The 23,705-nt window shown below is 39.9% G+C and overlaps 1 protein-coding gene across 3 annotated transcripts in view; it reads right to left on the minus strand.

Moving 5' to 3' along the window:
* LOC131242816 (AMP deaminase-like) overlaps window positions 1–19,631 on the minus strand; it is a 56,112-nt gene extending 36,481 nt beyond the window's left edge. The window contains exons 1-9 of one of the 3 annotated variants that reach the window (XM_058241714.1): window positions 18,995–19,631; window positions 13,311–13,480; window positions 4,824–5,031; window positions 1,239–1,417; window positions 1,077–1,128; window positions 831–958; window positions 540–719; window positions 325–392; window positions 92–234 (exon numbers count right to left, since the gene is read on the minus strand). In XM_058241714.1, the coding sequence (XP_058097697.1) occupies window positions 92–234; window positions 325–392; window positions 540–719; window positions 831–958; window positions 1,077–1,128; window positions 1,239–1,417; window positions 4,824–5,031; window positions 13,311–13,480; window positions 18,995–19,400 (1,534 nt within the window). In that variant the 5' untranslated portion in view covers window positions 19,401–19,631. The remainder of the gene's footprint in view (window positions 1–91; window positions 235–324; window positions 393–539; window positions 720–830; window positions 959–1,076; window positions 1,129–1,238; window positions 1,418–4,823; window positions 5,032–13,310; window positions 13,481–18,994) is intronic. The other 2 variants (XM_058241712.1, XM_058241713.1) reach the window with 2 other exon arrangements.
* Window positions 19,632–23,705: the final 4,074 nt, after the last annotated feature.

Below are 23,705 nucleotides of genomic sequence, written 5' to 3' on the forward strand. Positions count from 1 at the left end.
ATCTGATAACCAAAGTAAGCGTAAATGGAATTGGAGCCAATATATAAGGAAATCATTAAATGAAAGATGATCTCCAAATAATGAAGCTTACCCTGGATAAGATTATCTTGCTTAAGGAAAATTTCCCTGAGTCTACTTTGACCACAAGGATTATACTTGAGATTGAACTTGTCGAAACGGTGAAATGTACTCTTGTCTGCATGAACATCTAAGAGATCAACATTAAGGTCGTACCTGCTCCAAAGAAACATCGAAACAAATCATTTGTAACATCTAAAAGAAAAGAAAGAATAGATTTACTTGTAAAGCTTAATTTCAGCTTACCCCGTCAAATCCAAGCTCTCAAAAACTTCTTTCAATGTTAGATACGTCCCATCTCGGAATATCACAACCTAAATAAAAGCATGTCGAAATAGATTGCTTCAGCGAACAAACAATCCAACTCACATTGGAAAGAAGGCTCCAATTAGCAAAAGTTTCTTGCTGAACAAGAATGAGGACAGATAGTATGGCATTGCACTGTAAATCAACTTCCATACCTCATCAGGTTCTTTCCTCAACTTCGACTTAATAAACCTCAGAAGATGTTTCTGGTTCATGCATGCTGAGTGATGGACGTGAGTATCAACTTTCCTGACATTATAAAAGTCGCGGTGTGGTGCACTTTTCTGAGCAAGAAATTCTCTGTCGGCATTTAGCATCAAGTGAAGATTGAATTTCTGATTGGAGCCCCAAAAGAACCACCCAAATCTCAGTTTAGCATAAGCTTATGGTTGATGAAACCTACATGAATTTCAACTAATGTAGCATGATAAAAGTAAAACAATTACTTGTTCCAGAAGAACCATCCGATGATGACACAAAGTTCGGATATTCCCTGCTGCTATAACTCGGAGGATGCGATGAAGATCGGTAAAAAAGGTTGTAGCATCAGCAACAGGAAAAAGTTTTTCTGTCGCTGAACCATAGACAAGCAAATACAGCATAAACTTTCTCATAGATGAACTAGTTCCAGACCAAATAGTAGCTGACCTAAATCTCACAAACAAATTATATTTGCAATTTGGCATTCTTACAGTCTTTATTTGCGTAGACATGAACAACTCCATCTTCCATCTGAAAATAATGCTGAAAAGAAATTGAAAAGGCACATAACAACATCAGAAATACCAAGGGAGATAGGACTTATGTGGGTGGCCCAATATAAAAAAAAAAATGTGAAGAGAGAACAAACTCACATCAGTTTTCTGCTCAGCAGCATAGGCAAATGGGTTTGGATTAGGCTTTGGCGTACTGGGGTCAGTTATAACTTCTTTCTCCCAAGGAGCAACCTCTTCTCTGAACACATAACTTTCACGCATCTCAAGGCATTCTTGAAGAACCAGATAAACCTCTGCTTCATCGGCAGATGGTGCCTCTAAGAGTGAATACAAAGAAAATAATGATCAACATTCGGGTCTCAATGCCTAAAGATTTCCACCTAGGTGCTTGACAAAATCTAAGAACTTGAACAGTCACCATGTGTAAATAAACATAAAGACTTGAAAGTTTTGGGATAAGAGGCCAGTATATATGGCTTGGTAAGTAGAAAATTGTGGGCTTTGCAATATGAAATAGCTGAAGCTGACCTTCAATTATAATATAAACACATGAGATTTTGTGCAGATAGTAGTTTCTTTTGTGATGTAAATGAAGATTTCTTTTAGACCATCTAAATGAAGATATATTGCCCATAATTTTGTTTAATGCCCTCGGCAACATCAAGTACAGCATGTCTTCTTAGGTTCTATTACCATCTTTCTATATATTTGTTGAGTATCGCCGTCTGATTTATGAAACACATGGCATCTACTGGTCGAAAATGAGCACCCCCTTCTCTGTTAAATTTTGCAGAGCACCAAGCGTGTGAGGAAAGCCAAAATATTTTCATTAGGGTTGTTGTGGACCTGAAGAATGTGAATTTGTTCAAAGAAACAAATTTAAAGGTTTAGAAAGTACCCTACGCTAAGCAATGCAATTATGTGTTCCCTTTGTACAAGTTTCAAAGGATTGCATGGGGTTTATCAAGTTCTCTCCTATTAACAGATCAGGAGATGCTTGACGCGATCACCATCAAAATTGCTCAATGTTAGCACAGGCGACCAGGCAAGCAAGCTTTGGGAATGATTTCATTGATGCAACATGAGGGAATAGTGTAAAGCCCCAACTGCTTTTTCGTCTTAGAGAATCAATTTTTTAATTGAAGTCAAGGTCTTCGCTGACGGAAATGGAATCAAATTCCTCACGGTAGACCAATGGCATTTGGTTCAAAGTGACATGCTAAAACTATTAGAGATGGTTGAAGGGGAAGTCTCCTCATTTGTAACTTGTTCTCATTTTCCTAGAGCTGTCAATGAGTATCCGGATCTGTGTATACCCAAGGTACCAGGCCTGATTTAAATGGGTATAGAATATGGATCCATTTACCCATTTAAAAATCAGGTCTAGTTCAAGCACCTGATTGGGTGCCTAGTGGGTATCTAATTAATTTTAACACACACAGGGTAAGTGAGGTTAACAAGGTATTCCAAGACAGTGACATAACAGTAACAGTGTGTACCAATACACGCCACGGAGCCGTTACAGTTTTTTTTTCATTATTAATACCATGGATGATCTGTGTAGAAATAAGGCTTCTGACCCAGATGAATACCCCATGAGTTTTTTCCATGTTTTTTTGGGGGAAGATGAGATATCATGGAGTTCACTTCAGAGTTTTATCTAAGACGCAGAATTTCAAAGACACGGGGCGCATCACTCATTGTGCCGATTCCTAAGAAGGATGGAGCAGAGAGTCAACAAGACTTTAGGCCTATTATCTTGATTGGAAGCCAATGCAAAATATTAGCTAAAGTTCTTGTGGGTAGGCTAAGGTCGGTTTTGGGAGTGTTCACTTCTACATAACAAGGAGCTTTTCTCCATGGTAGACAACTTCTTTACGGGGTTCTCACTGCTCATGACTGCATCAATTCTCATTAGGGAGCCGATTTGCTAGGCCTTATTTGCAAATTAAATTTGAAGAAAGCTTATGACCATATGAACTAGGAGTTTTTGCAGCATATCCTCTTAAGGATTGGGTTTGGTGTTAAATGGAGACAATAGATGTACACGTGCATTTCTTTGGGTCCACTAAACAACTCTCATTAATGGGACTCTGAAGGCTTTCTTTTGAGGTTTAAGAGGAATTTAACAGGGTGATCCTATCTCACCATTGCTATTTGTTATCATGGCAGAATTGCTTACTACAACTATTGAAAAGGAGAATAAGAAAGGTTTTCCAGAGGGCTACAAATCAATCAAGACAACCTCAATCAGGCCCGCCTCCATTTGCAGATGATACATCGGTGTTTTCCGATGTGAAAATGGATTAGATCGTAAAACTCAGAAGAATACTAAGGAGTTGTGAAGCTATATCAGGTTAGTTAATTTGCAGAAAAGTAAGATGTTGGGCATGCAATTCAAGGAGGAAGGAATGAAGATTCTACCCAGTGAATTTAGGTGTACGGTTGGCAATCTCCCCCCATTTTCTCTTGGTTTATCTCTACATGTGGAAAAAGAAGAAGTGGTTGTGGGATGCTAGATATCAATGTGGACAAGCATATATTGTCTTTTGGAGGGTGTGCCTAATGTGGAGTGTTCATGAGGCCCGATACATGACATGCTATTGCAAACCAATTCAGGCATGTCCCTCCTGTGCATCACTTACAGGCCATGTGCATCACTTACAGGCCATGTGCAGGATCTTGAAGTCTCTAAGTCCTCTCCTAGTGGGATTCTTACCATATGGTTCTCATCTACATGTTTCTACATAGTTAGGTATCAAGTGAGCAGCCTCTCCATCTAATAAATGTTCTACTTTCAGCTATTGCACCTTTCACTCTAAGGAACTTAGCAACCTGAAAGAGTAAAATAGAGGCAATGATTGCAAATTTGAGAACAAGTAGAATAGATATGGAGCCTCTTTTTCTTCTTTCTTTTTTTTTTTGAATATTTATATGGAGCTATTATTGCCCAAGGAAAAATCTTTTTTAGCAAAAAAAAAAAAAAAAAAAGAAAAAGAAACTTTTGGTTGGTGTGGCTCAAAATTATTTTAGTTCACCATCATCATCATCTAAGCCACACAAATTGTGTCCACCATTCCAATCCATCAAGGACCATATCCTGAGTTAAACCACAAGTCGTCAAGTCTTGTCTTACATTCTTTTATTTTTATTTTTATTTTTTTTAAATCTTTTATTAAGACCTCCACTCACGTCCTTTTGGGCCTTGCCCTTGCCCTCTTAGAGCCTACAACTTGAACCAACTCACTCCTAACCAATGCACTTCTGGTCTCTATTGCACATGGCTAAACCATCCAAGTCTACTTTCCCTCATATTATTATCTGGTAATACTCTCTAAGTTCCCTCAAATGCAGACTTTACCATAATGGCACACATATTTCTAGGGTTACTTTACCTTCTTAATGAGTGAGATAAGTGTGCTTCTGTCATTTACATAGATCCTCTATTTATTTCAAGGTTTTGGAGGTATTCTTATAAATTACTAGCAACTTAGGTAACAAGTGCATGTTTGCTTTGGTGGCAGTGATGAGCTGATAGCTATAGGTCTGGTCTCAGACCATGCCATTACCATGTATCAATCAAAAGAAAGGACTTAGATATTATCCCTGATATTCATTGGAACATGAGCCATCGTTCCCAATCATAAAGTCACAAGTTCTAAATCTAGAAAGAGAACATATATACACATTGTACTCCCAAGAGAAATGGCAAGTGCTTCTCACCAGTTGGTGTGATCTTCAGTCTCACAAAAGTTTCTTGTTCTGGCTCTTTCCGAAGAATATCAGCTGCCACTGGGTCAGGTGGGATGCCATGCAGGTCACCAGATACACTATGAGATCGGATCATGCTAGCTGCAGCAATCGGCTTTTGCTCCCTGTTAGTGTTCATATGATCCGGTAATGTTTGAAATAAGCTGTTACAGTCTGGTCCCTGTTCACCACAGGTTTCTTGAGATTCTCTAGTTGTTTTGAGGAATATAGAGAGCACAAAAAAAAAAAAAACCAATTACAGTCGACACACTAAAACAAGAATATATCCAGAATACAAAACAGAACCACGGAGACTTGTCTCTTTCTATTAAACCATCCAAATCAGAAAAATCAACATTATTTGAAGGAATTGATAACCACTTAGTTGCATGTATCTTTCCTAACTGCCACCACACTAAGAGAGGGTTATATACAACACAGTTTAGTTTTCTAAAAGAATTGTACCTAATTCCATATAAACAATAGGAGAAACGAACAATCAAAGGCTGATACAATTTGTAGGCACAATATCAAATATTCAAAACCATGAAATGGAATACTAATTCACATAATCAAATTGTTTAATTTCATAAATTACACCAAGCCCATTTACAACTTGAAAGAGGCCCCCTAAGGCCTAAGCCCTAACTTGTAGGCAATGGTGCTAACTTCGATCCTTTCCCTACTACACATACAACATGTACCAGCACCAAAAACTTGACAAAGTTTGTTACAGTAGATTAGGATAATATGAGTAGATTTAGATTATGAAGATTTCTTCTCATGTATATTTGGATACTCTCTCTAGTACATGCATTGAGTTTTTTCAATAGAATATACAACACAAGCCTTTCGCCATGTAGTCCTTGAAGTTTACATGGTATCAGAGCCTTGATCTGGGCCCTGGATCCTCTTCGTTCATCAACTACGTCCCCACCAACCTACACTGCCAAGTCTATCCGAGCCATTCATCATCATGATCCCGCAGCTCGATCCCCTGCTCTGTCCTGTATCAGCCCAACCCCATCAACCCAATCTAGCAATCCTATTGTTGTTGGTGCAAATCCTGCAAACCCATCATCTCCAGAAAACTCCAATCGAACAATCACTGTCGACGTACAATCAGAACCCATCAAGGGTCATCCATCAAATCCACCACTACCTCCATTTGCTCCGACCTTCAACAACACGATCATCGTCACTTGTTTTGCATCAAATCTGATGTCTACCCGCACCATGATTGCCATTTGTCCACAACCTACAAGCTACAAGCACCCGCTGCCTTTTGCAATTCACCCCTCTCCATCATCCCTGCTCCAGTCACTGCTAGGATATGACCATCACCAAATCCCTTCTGGTTTCCATGAGGGTTGTGTCCATCTTCACTATCTTCGACGACCCAACACCACTACATATCAGATCCAGCACCATCTACCCAACAACTGGATTGTTTACCAAACCCTCAGCTCGGGCCATCACCCTCATCCCAAACCGACACAAGTCCAACCAGATCTGCACCTTGCTACAACCCATAGCAACATGATCTGTACCTATCCCAAAACCATCTCTGATATCCAAATCTCGGTGTTCGGATTCCATCCTTGTCTCCAACGATCTTCGTATCTGTTTACAGGTCTGTGTCCGGATTTAATTACCATCGTCAGCCAACATCACTAGATGTCAGTCATCTTCTGTGACCCAACCCATTGCACGTCGTAGATTGCAGCCGCAAGCACACAACCACTGAATCTTGCATTATTTTTAGCACCCCATCTACTACCCAAGTCTCATCGTCCAGTACCACCATCAGAATTAGCATTCGGTGTCACCAGAATCGCTTCAGACCTTAGCCATTGTGCATGTATCGGTTGGATCCCACAACTCATTCCCCATCAGAATCTGAACCTGCTGCTCTGATGCTATCTCAACCCCAGATCTAACTCGTTTGCCTTTCAACCCCATTGCCATCGCCACAAATCTCTGTTCACCACTACCGCTTCCAGCATCTCTCCAAACCACATCACCCATCTCCACCATCCACAAACCCACACCAGAACCCTTCTCTGCCCAAATCTAAGCTTCGATTTGCCAAACTTTCAGCCCCCGATTCATCACCTCCAACCACTCATCGTGCTCTCTGCAACCTCACATCATCTCCAACCATCAATCTACTGAACAAGACCTATCAGCAAATCAAAGCCTCCTGTGAAAGATCATCTCCTTGCTCTCTTTCTTATGAAGATTGATAGGAGTATTCCATTTTTTTTAAAAAAAATTGTACTTGGTGCTCCATGAGTGCACTGAACTGCGTGCACACATGCTCCTTTGTCCACCTATCATCTGTGCCATCTCTGGCTTGTTATCTCTACTTGCATTGTGTTGCAACAAATAGGTGATTGTCCCAATCATCCACCTCCACACATCCATGGAACCAAGCTCTCTGTTCCTGCTACCATCTGAACTACCATTTGGGCCTCATTTTGCTACTACCTCCAATCTCCATACACGGTGCCACTGGATCTTCATCATCTTCGACCATTTGTTAGCATTGCTTGATCTGATCACTCAGCCCAAATCGCAATGGACACCATGTCGACGCCTTCTAACTAGACCTTTTAATTGTGACAGGCCTTCTAACTGTACCCATCACTATGTCAAGCCTCCTGACCAGAGTTGTTTCCTCCGCATTGTCATTCTATGATTAGCTCTGATATCCAAGGATCGTGATTTCGAAATCTAAACCAATGCATGCTATTGCACTTATTTGTGCACCTTGTTTGTCAATCATGTGTCTATGTGTCAGGAAGTCGATTGAGCCCTTGGAAGCTGAAGACCGAAGACAAATAAAGACTAAAGCATCAAGGAAGTGAAGAATATGTAAATGAGGTGTCTCGATGGCTCTAACCTTGACTCAAAACAACCCTTGAACCTCTAGATGATCCTTACCTTAATAGGGAAACCTTGTGCGATCATCCCTTAGCCTTAGGAGCCTAATTGGAACATGATAAGATAGGCTATGGACGTCTCAAGTTGCTAGAAATTAAACTGCCCAAACCAGCAGACTCATTGGTATGCTTAAGCAAAGCTCGATCGATCGAGTTGATCGACCGAACATGGCCAAAAACGTCTAGCAAGCACTAGCCTAAATATGACTTAGTTCGAACACTCGAGGAATCTTCAATTCCTCTTGAGCAATCAAGCTTGATCGATCGAACATGGCCAAAACAGTCCAATGAGTTCACTAGACCATTTTCAACCTGGCTCGATCGATTGAGGGTCAGGCTTGATCGATCGAGTCTCACCGTTAGAGATCTGTTGGAGCCTCTTTGTTATATATATATATATATATATATATATATATATATATATATATATATATATATATTGATCAAGCCTAACCGTTAAAGATCCGTTGGAGCCTCTTTGTTATATATATTGCGTTCAGATATTTGGACAGATTTTGGCATTTTAGAGACCCTAATGTATCCTAAGCTTTACAAACCTCTTAGGCTTTATCCCAATGAGATTCATGCTCTTAGTAATTCTTCACTTTAATGAGCATTCTAAGCTCCTTTACAAGAATATCATGATCTCAAGCATTCTCTAGAGTTTAGATACCGATTCTATTGGCAAATCCTAGTGTCTATCAACCTCTAGAGTGTTCGTCAAGGAGAATACCCTAGGAGTTCAACTTTCCATTAGTTGTTGGAGATTTTCCCCACCTCCCTATCACCTTGGTCACCTCTATGGAGCAACGTATGCAAGGTGTTTAATCTTGGAGTTGAAGCATTGGCAACACATCGGCATCAACGATCGGGGGAGCAATTGAGGAGCAAAATCAAGCACAAAAGAGCTTTGAAGAAGTAACTCAAGCACAACACATCAAAGGGGTTCAATTCGACAAGTGTCATGTATAAGTCAATACTATCTTTTTTTGCATAGGATTGAGAGTAAGAGTTTGTAACCCAAACTCGATAAGTTCTTATGTAGGACCTAGGCTCTTGTATAAGGCCGAACTCACCGGACACGAGTGTGTACGTGTTATGAGTCAATACTATCTTTCCTTGGGTAGGATTGAGTGTAAGAGTTTGTAACACAAACTCGATGGGTTCTTGTGTAGGGCCGAATTCACTGAACATGGGTGTGTACGCGTTAGTCTTCGTGGGAGCCTTTGGCGGGAGTAAACATAGGTCCTTGAACTAGGATTGCGGTTGTTGGTTAGCCAATTGAAAACCAACTAACGTCTCTGGTGGGAGAATTCGGCGGGAGTATATGCTAGATAGGTTCTTGATGGGGACATCAAAGGACCTACTCGGGTGTACCAGAGACGGCGACGACCACCCACATCAGCGCAGCTTTCTTTGTGGGGCCCGCCAAGCCATTTTGAAGACCCAACATGCATTGGACGTGCATCAGGAAGACCCCACCTTGGGATGATGCATGAGGGCTGCTTAGGAAATCATTTTATTCATAAGATTTCTATTTCGTGTCGATCCAACTGTTGGATCTTGTCGATCAGGCCATCGGGCCACCAGATCTTTTAGATCATGGCCCCTTGAACTCTGATCTTGCTTTCTTTATGTTATTTGTTATTTTTAAGAGTTATTTAATGGTTGAGATTGATAATATATGTTTTAGTTTTCTTATTTTGGATGATGGACCATTTTACTTAAGTGAGTGGCATAGCTGTAATTACGTTGGATTTTAATTCTGAATTTTTAATTATAAAAGCACATGGTAGGTGGAGTTCCAACCCTAGTGGAGATTTGAGAAGGAAAAAAAAAAAGAAAAGAGAAGCTCTCTTGTATGAAGGAATTTTCCTCATTGTTTTCTAGGGTTTTTTTCAAAAAAAAAAAACTCTCTATTCTAATTAAATTGTGGTAGGGTACAAATTTGTTTGGTGCTAGATTCCCCAAGGTACATCCTTCCTCTTCCTCATCTTCGAAAGGTATTCTTCTTACATCCTTCATCTCTCTTCTTCGAAAGGTATTTAACGCAGAGGCATTTTTACACCGGGCTCGAGTGGGGTTGCCTATGAGATGTAGGGGCACACTCGGGGTGGGTGGCCCGTGTGAGGCGGTACCCATGTAATTTATGGCCCACGAGGGGGTTCAACCGAGGTCCTAACCAATGCAATGTGAGGCCTAGGCTATGAGATAAAGGGATTAATTCACCATGCTCTACCAATTTGAGCTTTTAGAGAAAGTGGTTAATTGTCCTGCGTCAAATTGGTATCAGAGCGGGAGGTCTCGTGTTCGAGACTCCTCACCGATGGTGATTAATGCAAGGGCATTTTCACATCGAGCTCGAGTGGGGTTGCCTGTGGGATGCAAGGACACACTGGAGGTGGGCGGCCCATGTGAGGCGGGTAGCTTGTGAGAGGCAAGCCCCACCTGTGTGATTTGAGTGGCTCGTGTGAGACGGTACCCATGTGATTTGGGGGCCACGAGGGGGGTTTGGCTGAGGTCCTAACCCATGAGATGTGGGGCCTGGGCTATGAGATAAGGGGATTAATTCACCATGCTTTAACAGTTCGAGCTTTTAAAGCAAGTGGTTAATTATCCTGCATCAATATTCTTCTTCTCTTGTCTTCTCATTTTCCTTTCCCATTACAACATTTTAAAACCTAGATCTTCAATTTCCTATTTTTTCCAATTTTTAAAAAACCCTAATTCCAAAATCCCCAATTCCCATGAACCCTAATTTTCCTAATTTCAGATTTACTCATTTCCTAACTCTAATCATAAAACCTACAAATCTATCAATTGAGTGTGGAACACGCCTATGCTAAATCGAAAGTTCTATCCTTCCATCGGTCCTAGTTTTAATTGATTTATGTGATTTCTTAGCATGCGGGCATATGATTTAAGTTAAATCAGATTTTATTACCTATTGTTTACTCTTAATTACTTGATAGGTTAGCATCTTTTGTAAATTGAATTACTTTATGGACTCTTTCATAATCTCCACGTTGCATGTTAGCATTAAATCATGTGTCCTGCATCAGTTCTTGTGTAGGACTGCGGTCCTTGTGTAGGGTTGGAAAGCTTAGATGTGAACCTGATTTAAAATCTCCGATAGTGAAATCCGGTACACATGGGTTAAGTGCGTCCGTTGGGAGTGGAATAGGGAAACCGAACCACTATGCATGCTTGTGTTTGAAATTGTCATTTAAGAGTACTTGTTTAATCATGTTTATGTGTTTGATTAGTGAATTATATGTATGCATGATTATATGAATGTTAGGAATTAATAGTTAGCATATCTCACATGCATGTACACTATCATTTATAGACTAGTTGCTTAGCTTGAATGGCATATCTATTGTAATCTATGTGATTGGACCCTCTATTGGCTTAGAAGCTTTAGAGTTAATTGTCTCACTTAGTTTAAATTGACATATTAGTTTAAGTAATTGTATGTTAAATGGCAAAAAATTTATTTGGTCCTAACCGTTGTGCACCCATACCATATTTACCTGAAGAAGTCGCTAGCTGCTATCTGTAAAGCTATTATGGTACACTTGTCCTTGTCAATTGAGTTGTTGTTCATGCATCTGAATTTAGATCTATGATTATAAAATGTCAGCTCGCATTGCAACCTGCTACTCATGTTACCTGTCATTACTCGTTGCTACTTAGGACTCCCTCAAAAACCATCTCCATGATATGCTTTTTGAGTATTTTGAATAAATTCGTTCATGCCTTCTAAACTCGAGTTGTTCTTCTCCTATACCACCTTGAGTTTTTTGGGGGGCATTCTTATCTTATTAGGCTCTCTCTCTCTCTCTCTCTCTCTCTCTCTCTCTCTCTCTCTCTCTCTCTCGTATTGAGTTTCTTCAATGGAATATACAACACAAGTTTTATACAATATGGTCCCTAAAGTTCACAAAGTTGAATCCAGCAATGTGGCATTGTCCTGACTGGAAAGGCTTTCTAAATTCAAGGAAAAAATTTTGAAGAAAGGTTTTACACAATGTGGTCCTTAAAGTTCACAAACTTGAACCAAGCAATGTGCCACCGCCGTTACCATTACGATATGGGCCATAAACAGCGTTATATCTTCTTTTTTAAACCTTATTTTGGCCCCGTTATGAAGTTCTTATGGGTCAATTTTTCCATAATGGTCATTACGACCCCGAAATGCGTAACAGCTACCACAGTTACCATTACAACTTACGTAACGGCCATTACGGCGGTCACGTAACTATTTTGGAATGCCTTGCTCCCAGTTGGTGCAGTTCTTGGTCTTAGTTGCACTGACACGGCCAAACCATCTAAGTTTACTTTCCCTCATCTTATTACATATTGGTGCTACTCCTAAGTTCCCTCAAATGCATTCATTTCTAATTTTATTCTTCCTTGTCTTACCACTCATCCATCTCAACAACCTCATTTCAGCTGCGCTCATCCTATGAGCATCTTGTTCCTTAACTTCCAACAAATGGCCTACATATGGAACTATCACACAACAATAAAATGAAACCACACAAATAGCATACATATGAACCATTATACAACAACGGACTGATTAAGCCATTCTATATGGATCCTAAGATTGGATTGAACTTTAGAAGTGACTAGTGAGACTTGTAAAACCCTGGAGTAAGACTCTTCTAGGTTTTCTTTGGGTTTGTGGTGAGACTCCAAATATTTATCATTCTTCTTTTATATTTCTCTAATTCTCTGCTGCAATTGAGGAAATTATCAAGTTTGTGGATCTATTTCCTCAAGTTTGTGGACCTACAGGTCTGAACTTGAAGCCCTAATGGGTGAATATTTTCATCCTTCTAGTTGCAGCTCAATTTTATCCATTAGTTCTATCAGATTGTTTTTATAATCTAAAAAACTAGAACTTTCACCACTAAATGTTGATTTGCTTTCCTTAGTCCAAGCTTCAAGCACCCGAAATCTTCGAAAGCTTAGTAATGGAAAATTCCTTCAGTAAACATGTTGTTACTAATCAGATAGAGTACACATCAGAGATCTGGTACAGTTATTCTTGAAAGAAGTTCTAAAAAGTAGAGTAACGGTTTCAAATCTTCAGTGAAAGAGGATTTGTAAAGGCGACCCTGAATAGTTGGGACAAGGCTATGATGATTATGATATTCTAAACAGAACAAGAGATGGGAAACAATGTACACTTGTAAATGTCCAAATCTTGAATTATTATGGATGTTTTGCTTTGTAATACTTCTAGAGACTAAAAGTAAAGATTAGAAATAACAACTTATCTTCTAAAAGAAACACCAGGACCCATCTAGGTCAAATCGCTCTACTAAGTACCCTAGTGTTAAGTAGAAGCTCATCAGACTTACAAACATAGAATGGCAAACAGTAGTTATCATTATAAATAAAAATAAAAATAAAAATAAAAGAAACCATCAATTGAAATATGCATGACTACGAGCATGCTTCACAGCTGCATTTCAAATCAAACAAAAAAGAATGAAGAACTCACAGCATTTCCATTAACATGCAAATAGGTCATGTCTAGTTTAGAGTTATCAGGCAAATTATCTTCTTCATCTGATCCTTCAATGCTCTCAAATGCACTAGCACTGGCAACAGGTGACTTTGGAGAAGGAGGTCGAATTACATGTCCAGCTCTCTTAGTTGAACTTGCGCGACCTGAAACGCTAAAAATAGTATCATAAATCTGCATTGTTGGTTCAAGACACTGAAGAAGACTACATAATCTGTAACAAATTTCTCTATAAACAAGTCATCAACAATAGAATAATTGATTATTTTTAGGCATGTGCTCTCAAGTAAAACGAAGCATGTATTACCTATGTACATTCAAAGTTGATAAATTAAAAACAAGTCATTACTAAACGAAGTACCGCCTGGCAGTGACTAGCAAAACAAGTAGTCATATTGTAACTCAGAGCCAGTGTTTTAAATAGCGGTAGTGTGATGCGTAGCACTCAACCCTCTATAGCGTGTAGCATAAGCTATACAATACTTCTATTTTTTTTAATTTAAAAATAGAACAAATATAATAAATAGTGGAAAAAAGGAAAATTATATATAAGAATTTCTAAAACATTATTCATTTTATCAATTATAAGCATGTTCAAACAAGTCATTAGTTATCATTTATCAAAAGCCAATCCACATATATAAACCAAATCAAATAATTATCACATCAACAACTTTCTAAGCAAACCATTTTAATTAATAATGTCTAATTGAAACCATAAGTCACAATTATGAAAAGAAATAAAAATCCCATAGGTTAAAAGTATCAAGTACAATACAAGTGTCACATTCCTCAACATTAGATACAAAGAAAACATGAAAAAAATAATATAAAAAAATACATTGTGGCATACGCTACGACCCCTATAGCATACGCTACAGGGGATTTGCGCTATTTAAGACACTATGTAGCGCTACAACCACACTACGCTATGTAGCGTACGCTAGTGCTACGTTATGGGTGCTATTTAAAAAATTGCTCAGAGCCAATGTATTCTGTATCGGTTAAGTGACCCTAATGGTCACCACCATTACCGTTATGGGTATTGGCCATAACAACCAATACGGGAGCATAGCGACCGTTACGACCCCTGTAATGGTTGGAAATTTTCTTTTGCCTGAAAATTTCTAATAAAATATCTAGAAAATCTAGAAAATGTAAATATTCCAAATATGTATTCATTTTTTTTTTTTAACATGTTTATGGTAGTGTAACGGTAAACTCTTTGGTGAGAGTGTTGTATTGGGCTGTCTAGTAAATTTGCGAACATGATTATGTCTCTAATATTTACACATCATAATCAAACACAAAAAAAAGAAAAGGCATAAATACTAATTTTTCAATTTTTTGAAAAAAATGGCCCTCAGAGCTTTTATTCCCTTAAATTACTTCAATCTAGGTTTTAATCTTAAAAACTATAGTAAAAATGGTTGAAATCTATTGTAAAATGATCTAGAAGAGTTTTTTGAATGAGAAAAGTGAAAATTTGAGGAGAAAATGAATTTAAATAGAAAAAAGTGGTCATTTCTCAATCGTTACGAGGGTAATGGCCATTATGCCTTGTAACGACCTTTACGGCCATCATAACAACCGATACAGTCCCAAAAAACCAACTGCCCCATTTCACCCCCATATCGTGTAACGGTCATGGCCATTACCTATACGTATCGGCCTTTAGGGGTGTATCGTAATGGAATGGAACACCTTGCTTAGAGCTGGACCCAAATTGGCATCACCAGTTGAGTAATTTGTGCTCTGCTACTTTCAACTTGCATAATGAAAACAAGTGCGAAAGAGTGTATTCCTGCTACTACATTGTACCTAACAGTATTTTGCCACATCTTATTCAATGGATATCAAGATCCCTCGCGTCTCTTTCCCAACTCCACAATAGCATGCTACAGTAGATAAAGTAGGTTGCTGCAGTTCCTGCTAATGAGATCAGTTCTAGTCCGTCCATGTTCTTTTATTAGTAGTTGAGTGCAATTAGGATTGATTATGTTTGAACCAATAGGCGTTAGTTTTAGCACTATAAGGAATTCTAAGTACTTAAACCTTTAAATAGACATGCTGGCCATACATATCAAGAGATTTTACAAATGATACTCCAATGGATGTTTTTTATGGTGATAACATGAGTTGCTTCTCTCTTTAGCATGTGCCACTCTTCCCATCACATTAGTTACGGGGTTCTAATGCATGTCTTGCATTATATGTGATATGGGATCAATTTCAGCCTTCAAAGGAGGTTTTTGTTGATTTAACCTTTGCAAAAGGTATGCTAATAAATTTGAATTTCCTCCTTCGATTGGGTTGTGTCAAGGACCCCAGGTCTGTATTGCCTCTAGACATGCTGGATGTGCAATGAATTGAAGGGGTAAATGAATGACAATCGCACATCATGATTAAGGTTCCAACGTTTGCTCTCATGGAAGTGAGTGGAAACAATTATAAAGAGAATTGAGAAGTTCAGTAAGCTAAGTCTTTAGAGGTTGTTTGTTTTCTAATTCACTATGGTAAATACTTGGAAGTAGGTATAATTATTTCCCACCCTAATTCCAACACCATTCTCAAGGCAGAGTTGATGTTTTGCTTTTTTTACGCTAAAATCGAGGCGGAATGTGAATTTCATGTGGGGCCCACTGTGATGTATATGGCTTATCCATGCCATCCATCCATTCTACTAGCTGATTTTAGGGCATAAGCCCGAAAATGAGGCAGATCTAAAGCTCGAGTGGACCACATGACAGGAAATTGTGGGAATTGAAGGCTTACCATTAAAAACCTTTTGAGGGCCTAGAAGTTTTGGATCAAACTGATATTTTTGTTTTCCCCTTATCCATGTTCGTGTGACCTCATGAATAAGTTAGATGACAAATAAACAGTCTTTTGGGCACATCACAGGAAACAGTGGGAATGGAAGGCCTACTATTAAAAACCTTTTGCCCAAAAGTTTTGGATCAAACTAATATTTTTGTTTTCCCCTTATCCATATCCATGTGACCTTATGAACAGGTAGATGACAAATAAACAGTCTTCTGGGCCCAAGGAAGAAAAAACATTTCAACAATAGAAGTTTCACGACTACTATTTCTTGTGGTGTGGGCCAATTGAGCTTTAGATCTGCCTCATTTTTGTGATCATCCCCTAAAATGTTCCGGAAAAACAGATTGACAGTGTGGATATCTCACATACATCATGGTGGGGCCCACAAATTTAAGTCAGACCTTTTTGGACCAATTTTCAAGATGAAACTACTCACAAAAATCAAACATGCGTAGGGAGTAATAATGACCCATTTACCACACATTTCCAATGAAAATAAAAAATCAAACAGGACCTTAAAGTATTTCCACCAGACAAGCATGAGTTCCACACAAGGGCTATGCTTATGGCATTTCTGCAAGATTAGAAGGGACCTTACAATTTTTATTTTTTTTTAAAGGTAACACTACCAGGGATTGAATCCCGGATCACTCACACACACCACACTGTCTCTAGTACCACATCTAAGGAGCTAGAGAACCTACAATCCTGTTCATAAATAATAATAATAATAATAATAATAATAATAATGATGATGATGATGATGAAAGGACCTTACAATTAATGGATATATACTCTTGATGGATGGACCATTGTTGGAAGTGGTTTCTTTAGGAAAGGTTTTTGGATGGTTTGCAGAATCTCGTTGAATGAATACTAGGGCCCTGTGATGTGCAAGTGTGCCATGTGGAATGTCTAGAGATCTACCAACAAATCTTGTCTATTTACTAACATTAGCTTTAAATTGGCAGCAACCATAAGATTCTTTGGAAAGATTCTACAATAGTAAGATCACATCAGTTCCTCATGTCTTTGCACATGCCACTTGTTGATAACACCCTGACCATCATGTTGGAGATCACTCGGCGTTCATCAATGATATCCTATTTGAGCTCTCAAATGCATGAATACCTACCCGGCCATGCTCAAGAGGAATTCTTAATCCTTCAACAATAGCTAATGGATGACATCACACAGTAAAACAAGCAATATGCACATTTGATATTTCTCCAAAGAATGGAAGTGCTCCAGTCCTCTAATTCCTCTGCAAATAAAGAGAGAGTCCTTGTACCCTAGCTTTGCCTCAATTTGCTTTTACATGCAAGGAGTTGACAGTCAATCAGCATGAAAAAAGAACAAGCATTGCGAGTTGCTGTCTAGTGTTAGAGACTAGTCTTAAGCTTCTTAAATGCAGGATCCCAACATAATTCTTCTTTGGTATGAGAAATGCAATTTTCTCTAGAGCAAGTGAACTTCTCCAGCCCTCTCTGCTCACACACATGTGGAACATGTGTGCAAGATCCAAGGTGCTCATCAAACGGACAGTATCATGTAGCTTCCCTGGTTAAAAAAGTAGAATGGTTGGTCATTTGGCAGTCCAGTAATTCAATCAGTTACTATAACATGACACAGTTGCATGCTGTCAGAGAAGAAAAGAATAGCTCTTTCATTGATTAGGTAATGTTACAATAGCATGCTACAATACTTCTATACGAATCTACAGTAGCTGCATTATATCTTTGCTGGTTAGCAAGTTCCATTTCGTTTTTATGTTTTTTTTTCCCAACATTCTTCAGAATCTGTCCACAACCTGTCAGTTCCAAAATTCCAGCACCTGAACTGTCCCCAAAACTCCAAACAAACCTTAAGCTGTCCCCACAAATCAGTCCTAAAACCTGAACCTGCATCTAATATCCCCGAGTATTGCCTAAAACTCCGTCTTAATCCCCCCCCCCCCCCCCCTAGCTCTAATTCAACCCTAGTGACAGCCAATAAACAATCCTAAAATCCTGCGCTAGAATCTGCATTGAATTGTGGCACCAAACATGTCCAATACCCGTCCACTCAATTCTGTCCAGATAATACCTACAAACCAATTCAATACTTGGGTAGGTGAATCAGGTTGAAAACCCCCTAGAGGGGTTTGCTTAATTCACCCAACAAGTTGACTCTTTATCTCAGAAGTCTGCACTCCTCTACTTGACTCTAGAGGTGCTCCAAACATAGCACATGGAAGAGTACTTGGCGCAAAAATTACACTGACCAAGACCTAGGAATAAAAGTGGAGGTCCAAGAATTCGATGGTAAGCTTCATCCCGAAACTTTTACTTGATCACATAACATGTGTCAAGAATATTTTTAGCAACAAACTTATCACCAAAGAGACAAATTCTAGAACCAATTAATTCATGGGAAATGATGAAAGAAGCGATGAGGTCAAGTTTCTTCCCATCAAGTTGACATGTCCGAGCACCAAGCACCAGGCAAGCACACTCGCTCAAGTGCACTTAGCAGGACTTCTCAGATGTGTGTGTGTGGAGATAGAAAATGAGATTGTACTGCATCCAAATTGTTTGCTTCGTGTAATTTCTCAAACTGATAAATAGTCTTACTACAAAACCCAGAATTTATTAGTTCCAACCTTTTGAAGTTCTTTAACCACCCACAATTTCCCGATAATGAAAAGATTAAATAGCATCAATTCACAGCTCATATTCACCCACAAGAATGCAATCCAGAATTCAAAAACCCAATACAAGAATCACCCCCATTTCCACGAGCAGATAAAACTCTGGAAACCTTTCACTCCGGGGAGAAGTCTGACGAGTGCATACCTTCCGGAAGCGTGTGAAGCCTCGGGAGGCCAGCTGGGATCAGCAGGCTCCGATCATCAAGCGGCCCATTTGGCTGCTTCTCCACCCCTTCCACAGCAGCAGCAATTGCTGACACGTCAGGCATGGAAGCCGAAGCCCGGCGGTAGTACCCGGCCGTCGCCGCCCCTTTCCGGCGGTGGTGGTGGTGGTTCCTCCTTGAAGACTTGCCAGAATGCTGCTGCTGATGCGAAGAATCAGCTCTGTCTGTCTCCTCTTCGTCTGCGTTACTGTCACGGTCCCGCTCGACGGCCCGCGCGAATTCGAGGAGCTGAGTTAGGGTTTTGCGGTGCATGTAGTAGGCGGAGACGGCTACGAAAGAGGCGCCTACTAATGCCGCCATGGCTAGATGCAGAGTATACGAATCCATCTCTCTCTCTCTCTCTCTCTCTCTCTCTCGGGAGAGATTGTATCGAGAGTAGAAAGAGGGATTTTATTTTATTTTTCTTCTCTTTCTTGGGAGAGATTGTATTGAGAGAAGAAAGAGACGAGCAGGGTTTTAATTAGAGGGAGAGATTTTGTAGCATATTTACAGGAGGGAGAGAGAGGGAATATATTCTGGTTATTGCAAAAAAAGAAAAATACACTGCATTTAGCAACTACACGGCTACTCGTGTGCTATTGATGGAAATTGACAGCTATCGATGGAAATTGATATTTACGCCCACCCTTTGCCTACACTAGGTCGGCTTTGTGACGGTTAATATATACACATGAAAGCATTGTACACTCACAATGGTGCTCCTGTCAAAGGTTTTTTTTCTTTGCACGCACAAACACTCACACCTAAGCAGACCTGGGAATGCTTAACATTGAAAGCTTCCTAGGAGTGAGAAGTTTTTTTATCAAACTTATATTTATATTTTTCCTTTATCTACGCCTTAATGATCTTACGAAGAAGTTAGATAACAAACAAAGATCATCGTGAGCCTTAGGAAGGATCTAACTCTTATTGTGTGTCTGTTGGATCTGCCTCATTTTCTAGTTCATACCTTAAAATAATTTGACGAAATAAATAAATGGCGTGGATAAAACACATACATCATGGTGGGTCCAATAAAACTTTGCCATGTCAACCCAATAGTTGTGGCCCATGCAATCCGAGTCCAATTTTTGACGGTTCTGTTAAGAATTAACTATGCCACTTTTATATCCTTTGAGTGTCTGCTTATAAACAAGAGTATCAAATCACGTCCTTTTCAAATGGTGGCTCTTTTTATATTCACTGTGAAGATACTCAAGCTCAACTGGTTGAACCTTATTTTTTCATCCACTTTGTAGATAACTTCTAAACTGTCATGTGGATCCAAAATCTAACTCAGCAAATGGGTTGGCTCTATCATGAGTATTACCCCTCTCGCAAAGCTCAATCACATCAACTCAGCGCGTGGATCCCGCTTGTATTTTGTTATTTCAATGTATAGAATTTGTTTTATTTGATGAGGTCTACTTGGTATAATTTTATTTTATTTTTTACAAGATGATCTTTAGTGTAGGTAAATCCTATTGGACGGGTTGGATTTTTCACTTAAATGATAGGTTATAAGTTATGCACTGTATGTATGGTAACTTATAGCCCAACTGGTTGTACTTGAAAGCTTGTCGTATTTATAAAAATTGAGTGATAGTTCAGCAGTATGCGGAAACAAGGAGTCCTTGGACTCATCTGTGAGAACCCGGTTTCGGCAAATGGGGTAGATACGTATCTCCAGTGGACACCCCCATAAGCCCAGTGATAAAAGCTTTCTGAATCCAACCTGTTGTCCATTGTTTCCTGTGTAGTCCACTGGATCTGCCTCAATTTTTGGCTCATGCCCTCAAATGAGCTGCAAAATTGGATGGATGGTGTGGATTAAATACATGTATACCATGGTGGGGCTCATAGAGCACCCATCAGTACCTGAAGCTCGGGTCGCTGCCGAATTCGAGTCCCATCTGTGAGCATTTTGAAATTGCGGTGACATGTGACATGTGAGAGACCGGAGCCGATCATCCCTCTGTCCCAGCTACATGGATTGCACATCTAATCCATTAGGCGAGAGCAGGTATGTAAAAAGAAATGAATAGTTAAGATAAACCAGTCAATGATTTAAATCTTCCCACACATATGGCCCACCTGATTATCATACTTGTCTAATCTCTTTTTATGCATGGAATCTGCACGGTGAAGATTGTGTCCAATCTTGCACACTTGTGTCACTTTCTGCACGCGCGAGGTGAGTGCAGTTACAATATCAAGTAAAACAATACATTCTCTCCGAGAAGATGAGGGCAAGGGGGAGACGTTTTTTTGGTAGAAAAGGGTGGGGGCGAGGACCGCAGGTGGGGTTTATAATAAGCCAGGAGGGCAGTTCTTGTTGCTGGAATTTGGATGTACAGGTGACACACCTACTGGCCGCGTGAGTACCTGTATCAAGAGCATATGAAGGACAACTAGGCGATCGTTGTGGCAGGGGACCCTACAATAGCCAAGTCAAGTGAGTTGCATTGAAGTGGAAATGGGACTCGAGTTAGGATTTTTTGTTTTTTTGTTTTTTTGCTTACCTTGTTAACATTAACAGTAGATGTATTTATAGGGTGTTTAGGTGGTTCTTGAGCTTGTATATCTCACAGAGATATAGTAATCTCACGTATATAGATAGGACACGGCATGTAGAGTGAAAGGTCCTTATTTGGATTTGGATCTGCTTCCGAAAGTATTGTCAAACTCAGCTCGGTCGATGTGATCTTTGGCTAGTATTTTGCAGATCTCTCCTTGGTACAAGGCGGGATTCTCTCTAAATATCCCATTTCTCAAGTCGGGATCGATTAGGTCAGCTCGCCAAGTAAATCACACTGTTGAGCTCTGCCTTTGAATAGTTCAGCTCGGTTTTGGTCATTCAAGGTCGGCTCATCTCGTAATTTGATACCTCGATAGCTTTAAGGAGTTCATTCAGGTAACTCTTAGTTGGTTCAATTCTTATACAGCACTTGTGATTGCTCGCATATTTTATACAACAAGTTAGTTCAGTTTTCCTCATAATAGTTGCCCCCTACTTTCGAGATCGATGTGTGTCAGCTCAAGAAGTAAGAGCCTGAAATGATCTCGAGATGTGGAAACTTAATTTCCAATAGTGAGTAGCCCAATCTTTTCTTTTTTAAATTTGTCATTTAATGATATGAGCGGGAATCGAAAAAGATGGTGCTTGTCACGGGAATCGAAAAGGATATGATAAGTAGCGTGCGTCATTTGCCTTCTGAGCGATTTATAGACGAACACCTGTCGCTCAAGCCATTATGGCTTTGCTCTTGCGAACCTTGTGACGCCACGTGGAAGGGCATGTCAGTCGAGGCACCTCATCATGCTTCCATGGATGCCATCAACATTAAATGGCCATCTACTTGAGTTTGTATAAATAGAGGCTTCCTCCCTCATTGTGCGCCTATTAGATTTTGTGAGACTCGAGCTCTGCTGACTTGATTCCTTACCTGTCTTCGTCTTTCCTTCATACCTTGTGCATCTCATCTCAATCATCTCATAGCAGTCTGAGCTCAAAATTCCCGATACGCATGTCCTTTGTAGTGTCTTCTTCCTTTTACTCTCTCCCTTCTCTATATTTTTTTGTCTTCTAGGGAAAATTTCGAGGGGAGGATTCATTTCAGAGGCCTTCTATGGGGAGTATGTACATGACAACACAGACTCTCTGCTAGCTTCGTCTCAAGGTGAACCATCGCCAATGATGGCACCTCGTGTTAAGGAAGTCTCTTCGCCTTAAGCAGAGGCGGCCTCCTCATCTTCTCAAGGGGTGACCTTATCGGTCAATATTTTTCTCTTGTTTACAGTCGGAGGACTTGTAGTCCATTCGGTCGGAGTTCAAGATCCCGAGCTCAGTGGGGCTACGGCTTCCACAAGTAAGGGAGCTCCTAGGCCACCCTCCCATGGGGGAGGTGGCCTTGTATCACATTTTCTTTTCTTGGAGCATGCGGCTGCCTTTCCATTCATTGGTAAGAGACGTGCTCCACCATTTGAAGCTTACTCCAGGACATCTCAACGTTAATGTATGGCGAGCCATCTTTGGATGTTATGCTTTATGACAGTAGGTTGGCAACTTTGAGCTCTCTGTCGATGAGCTCCTTTATCTGTACCAAGCCAGGAGTAGCCCCAGTTCTTGAGGCTGGTATTACTTTTCCTCATGGCCGAGTAAGGGCTAGGTCATCATAACAAATAACCCATCCTCCAACAAGGGGTGGTTCTTCGTATCGGTAGAGTGGAAGGCTTCTGCATAGGAGTTGGGCAGACTGCAGGCCAGAGTCCCTACCTCCTTCGCCCTCCTACGTCGAAACTTGAGCCACCATATACTCATCTTATTCTATTTTACAATTCATGGCCATCTGACTCTTTTTTTTTCTTTTTTTTCTTTTTTTTTTGTAGCTTTGCTAGATCTCAACCTAAACTCTTTACCTTGCTCCTTCGCTAGGCCAGGATCACCCAAGAACGAGCTGTTGCTTATGGGACTATAGGAGTCTAATCATTTTGCACGTCTTGTAGCAAGTTGGTTAGTCTATGGTCAACCTATTAGGTGATTGAGATTCTCTCTTTACTGCGATTTTTTTTAACATATACGGTAATGCTCATGTGCAATAATGTTGATCAAGTTTAACTGTCTATTTTTATTTTGCAAAGATGTCTAATCAC

The sequence above is a fragment of the Magnolia sinica genome, chromosome 4 (assembly GCF_029962835.1).
Source record: "Magnolia sinica isolate HGM2019 chromosome 4, MsV1, whole genome shotgun sequence".
NCBI classification, from domain to species: domain Eukaryota; kingdom Viridiplantae; phylum Streptophyta; class Magnoliopsida; order Magnoliales; family Magnoliaceae; genus Magnolia; species Magnolia sinica.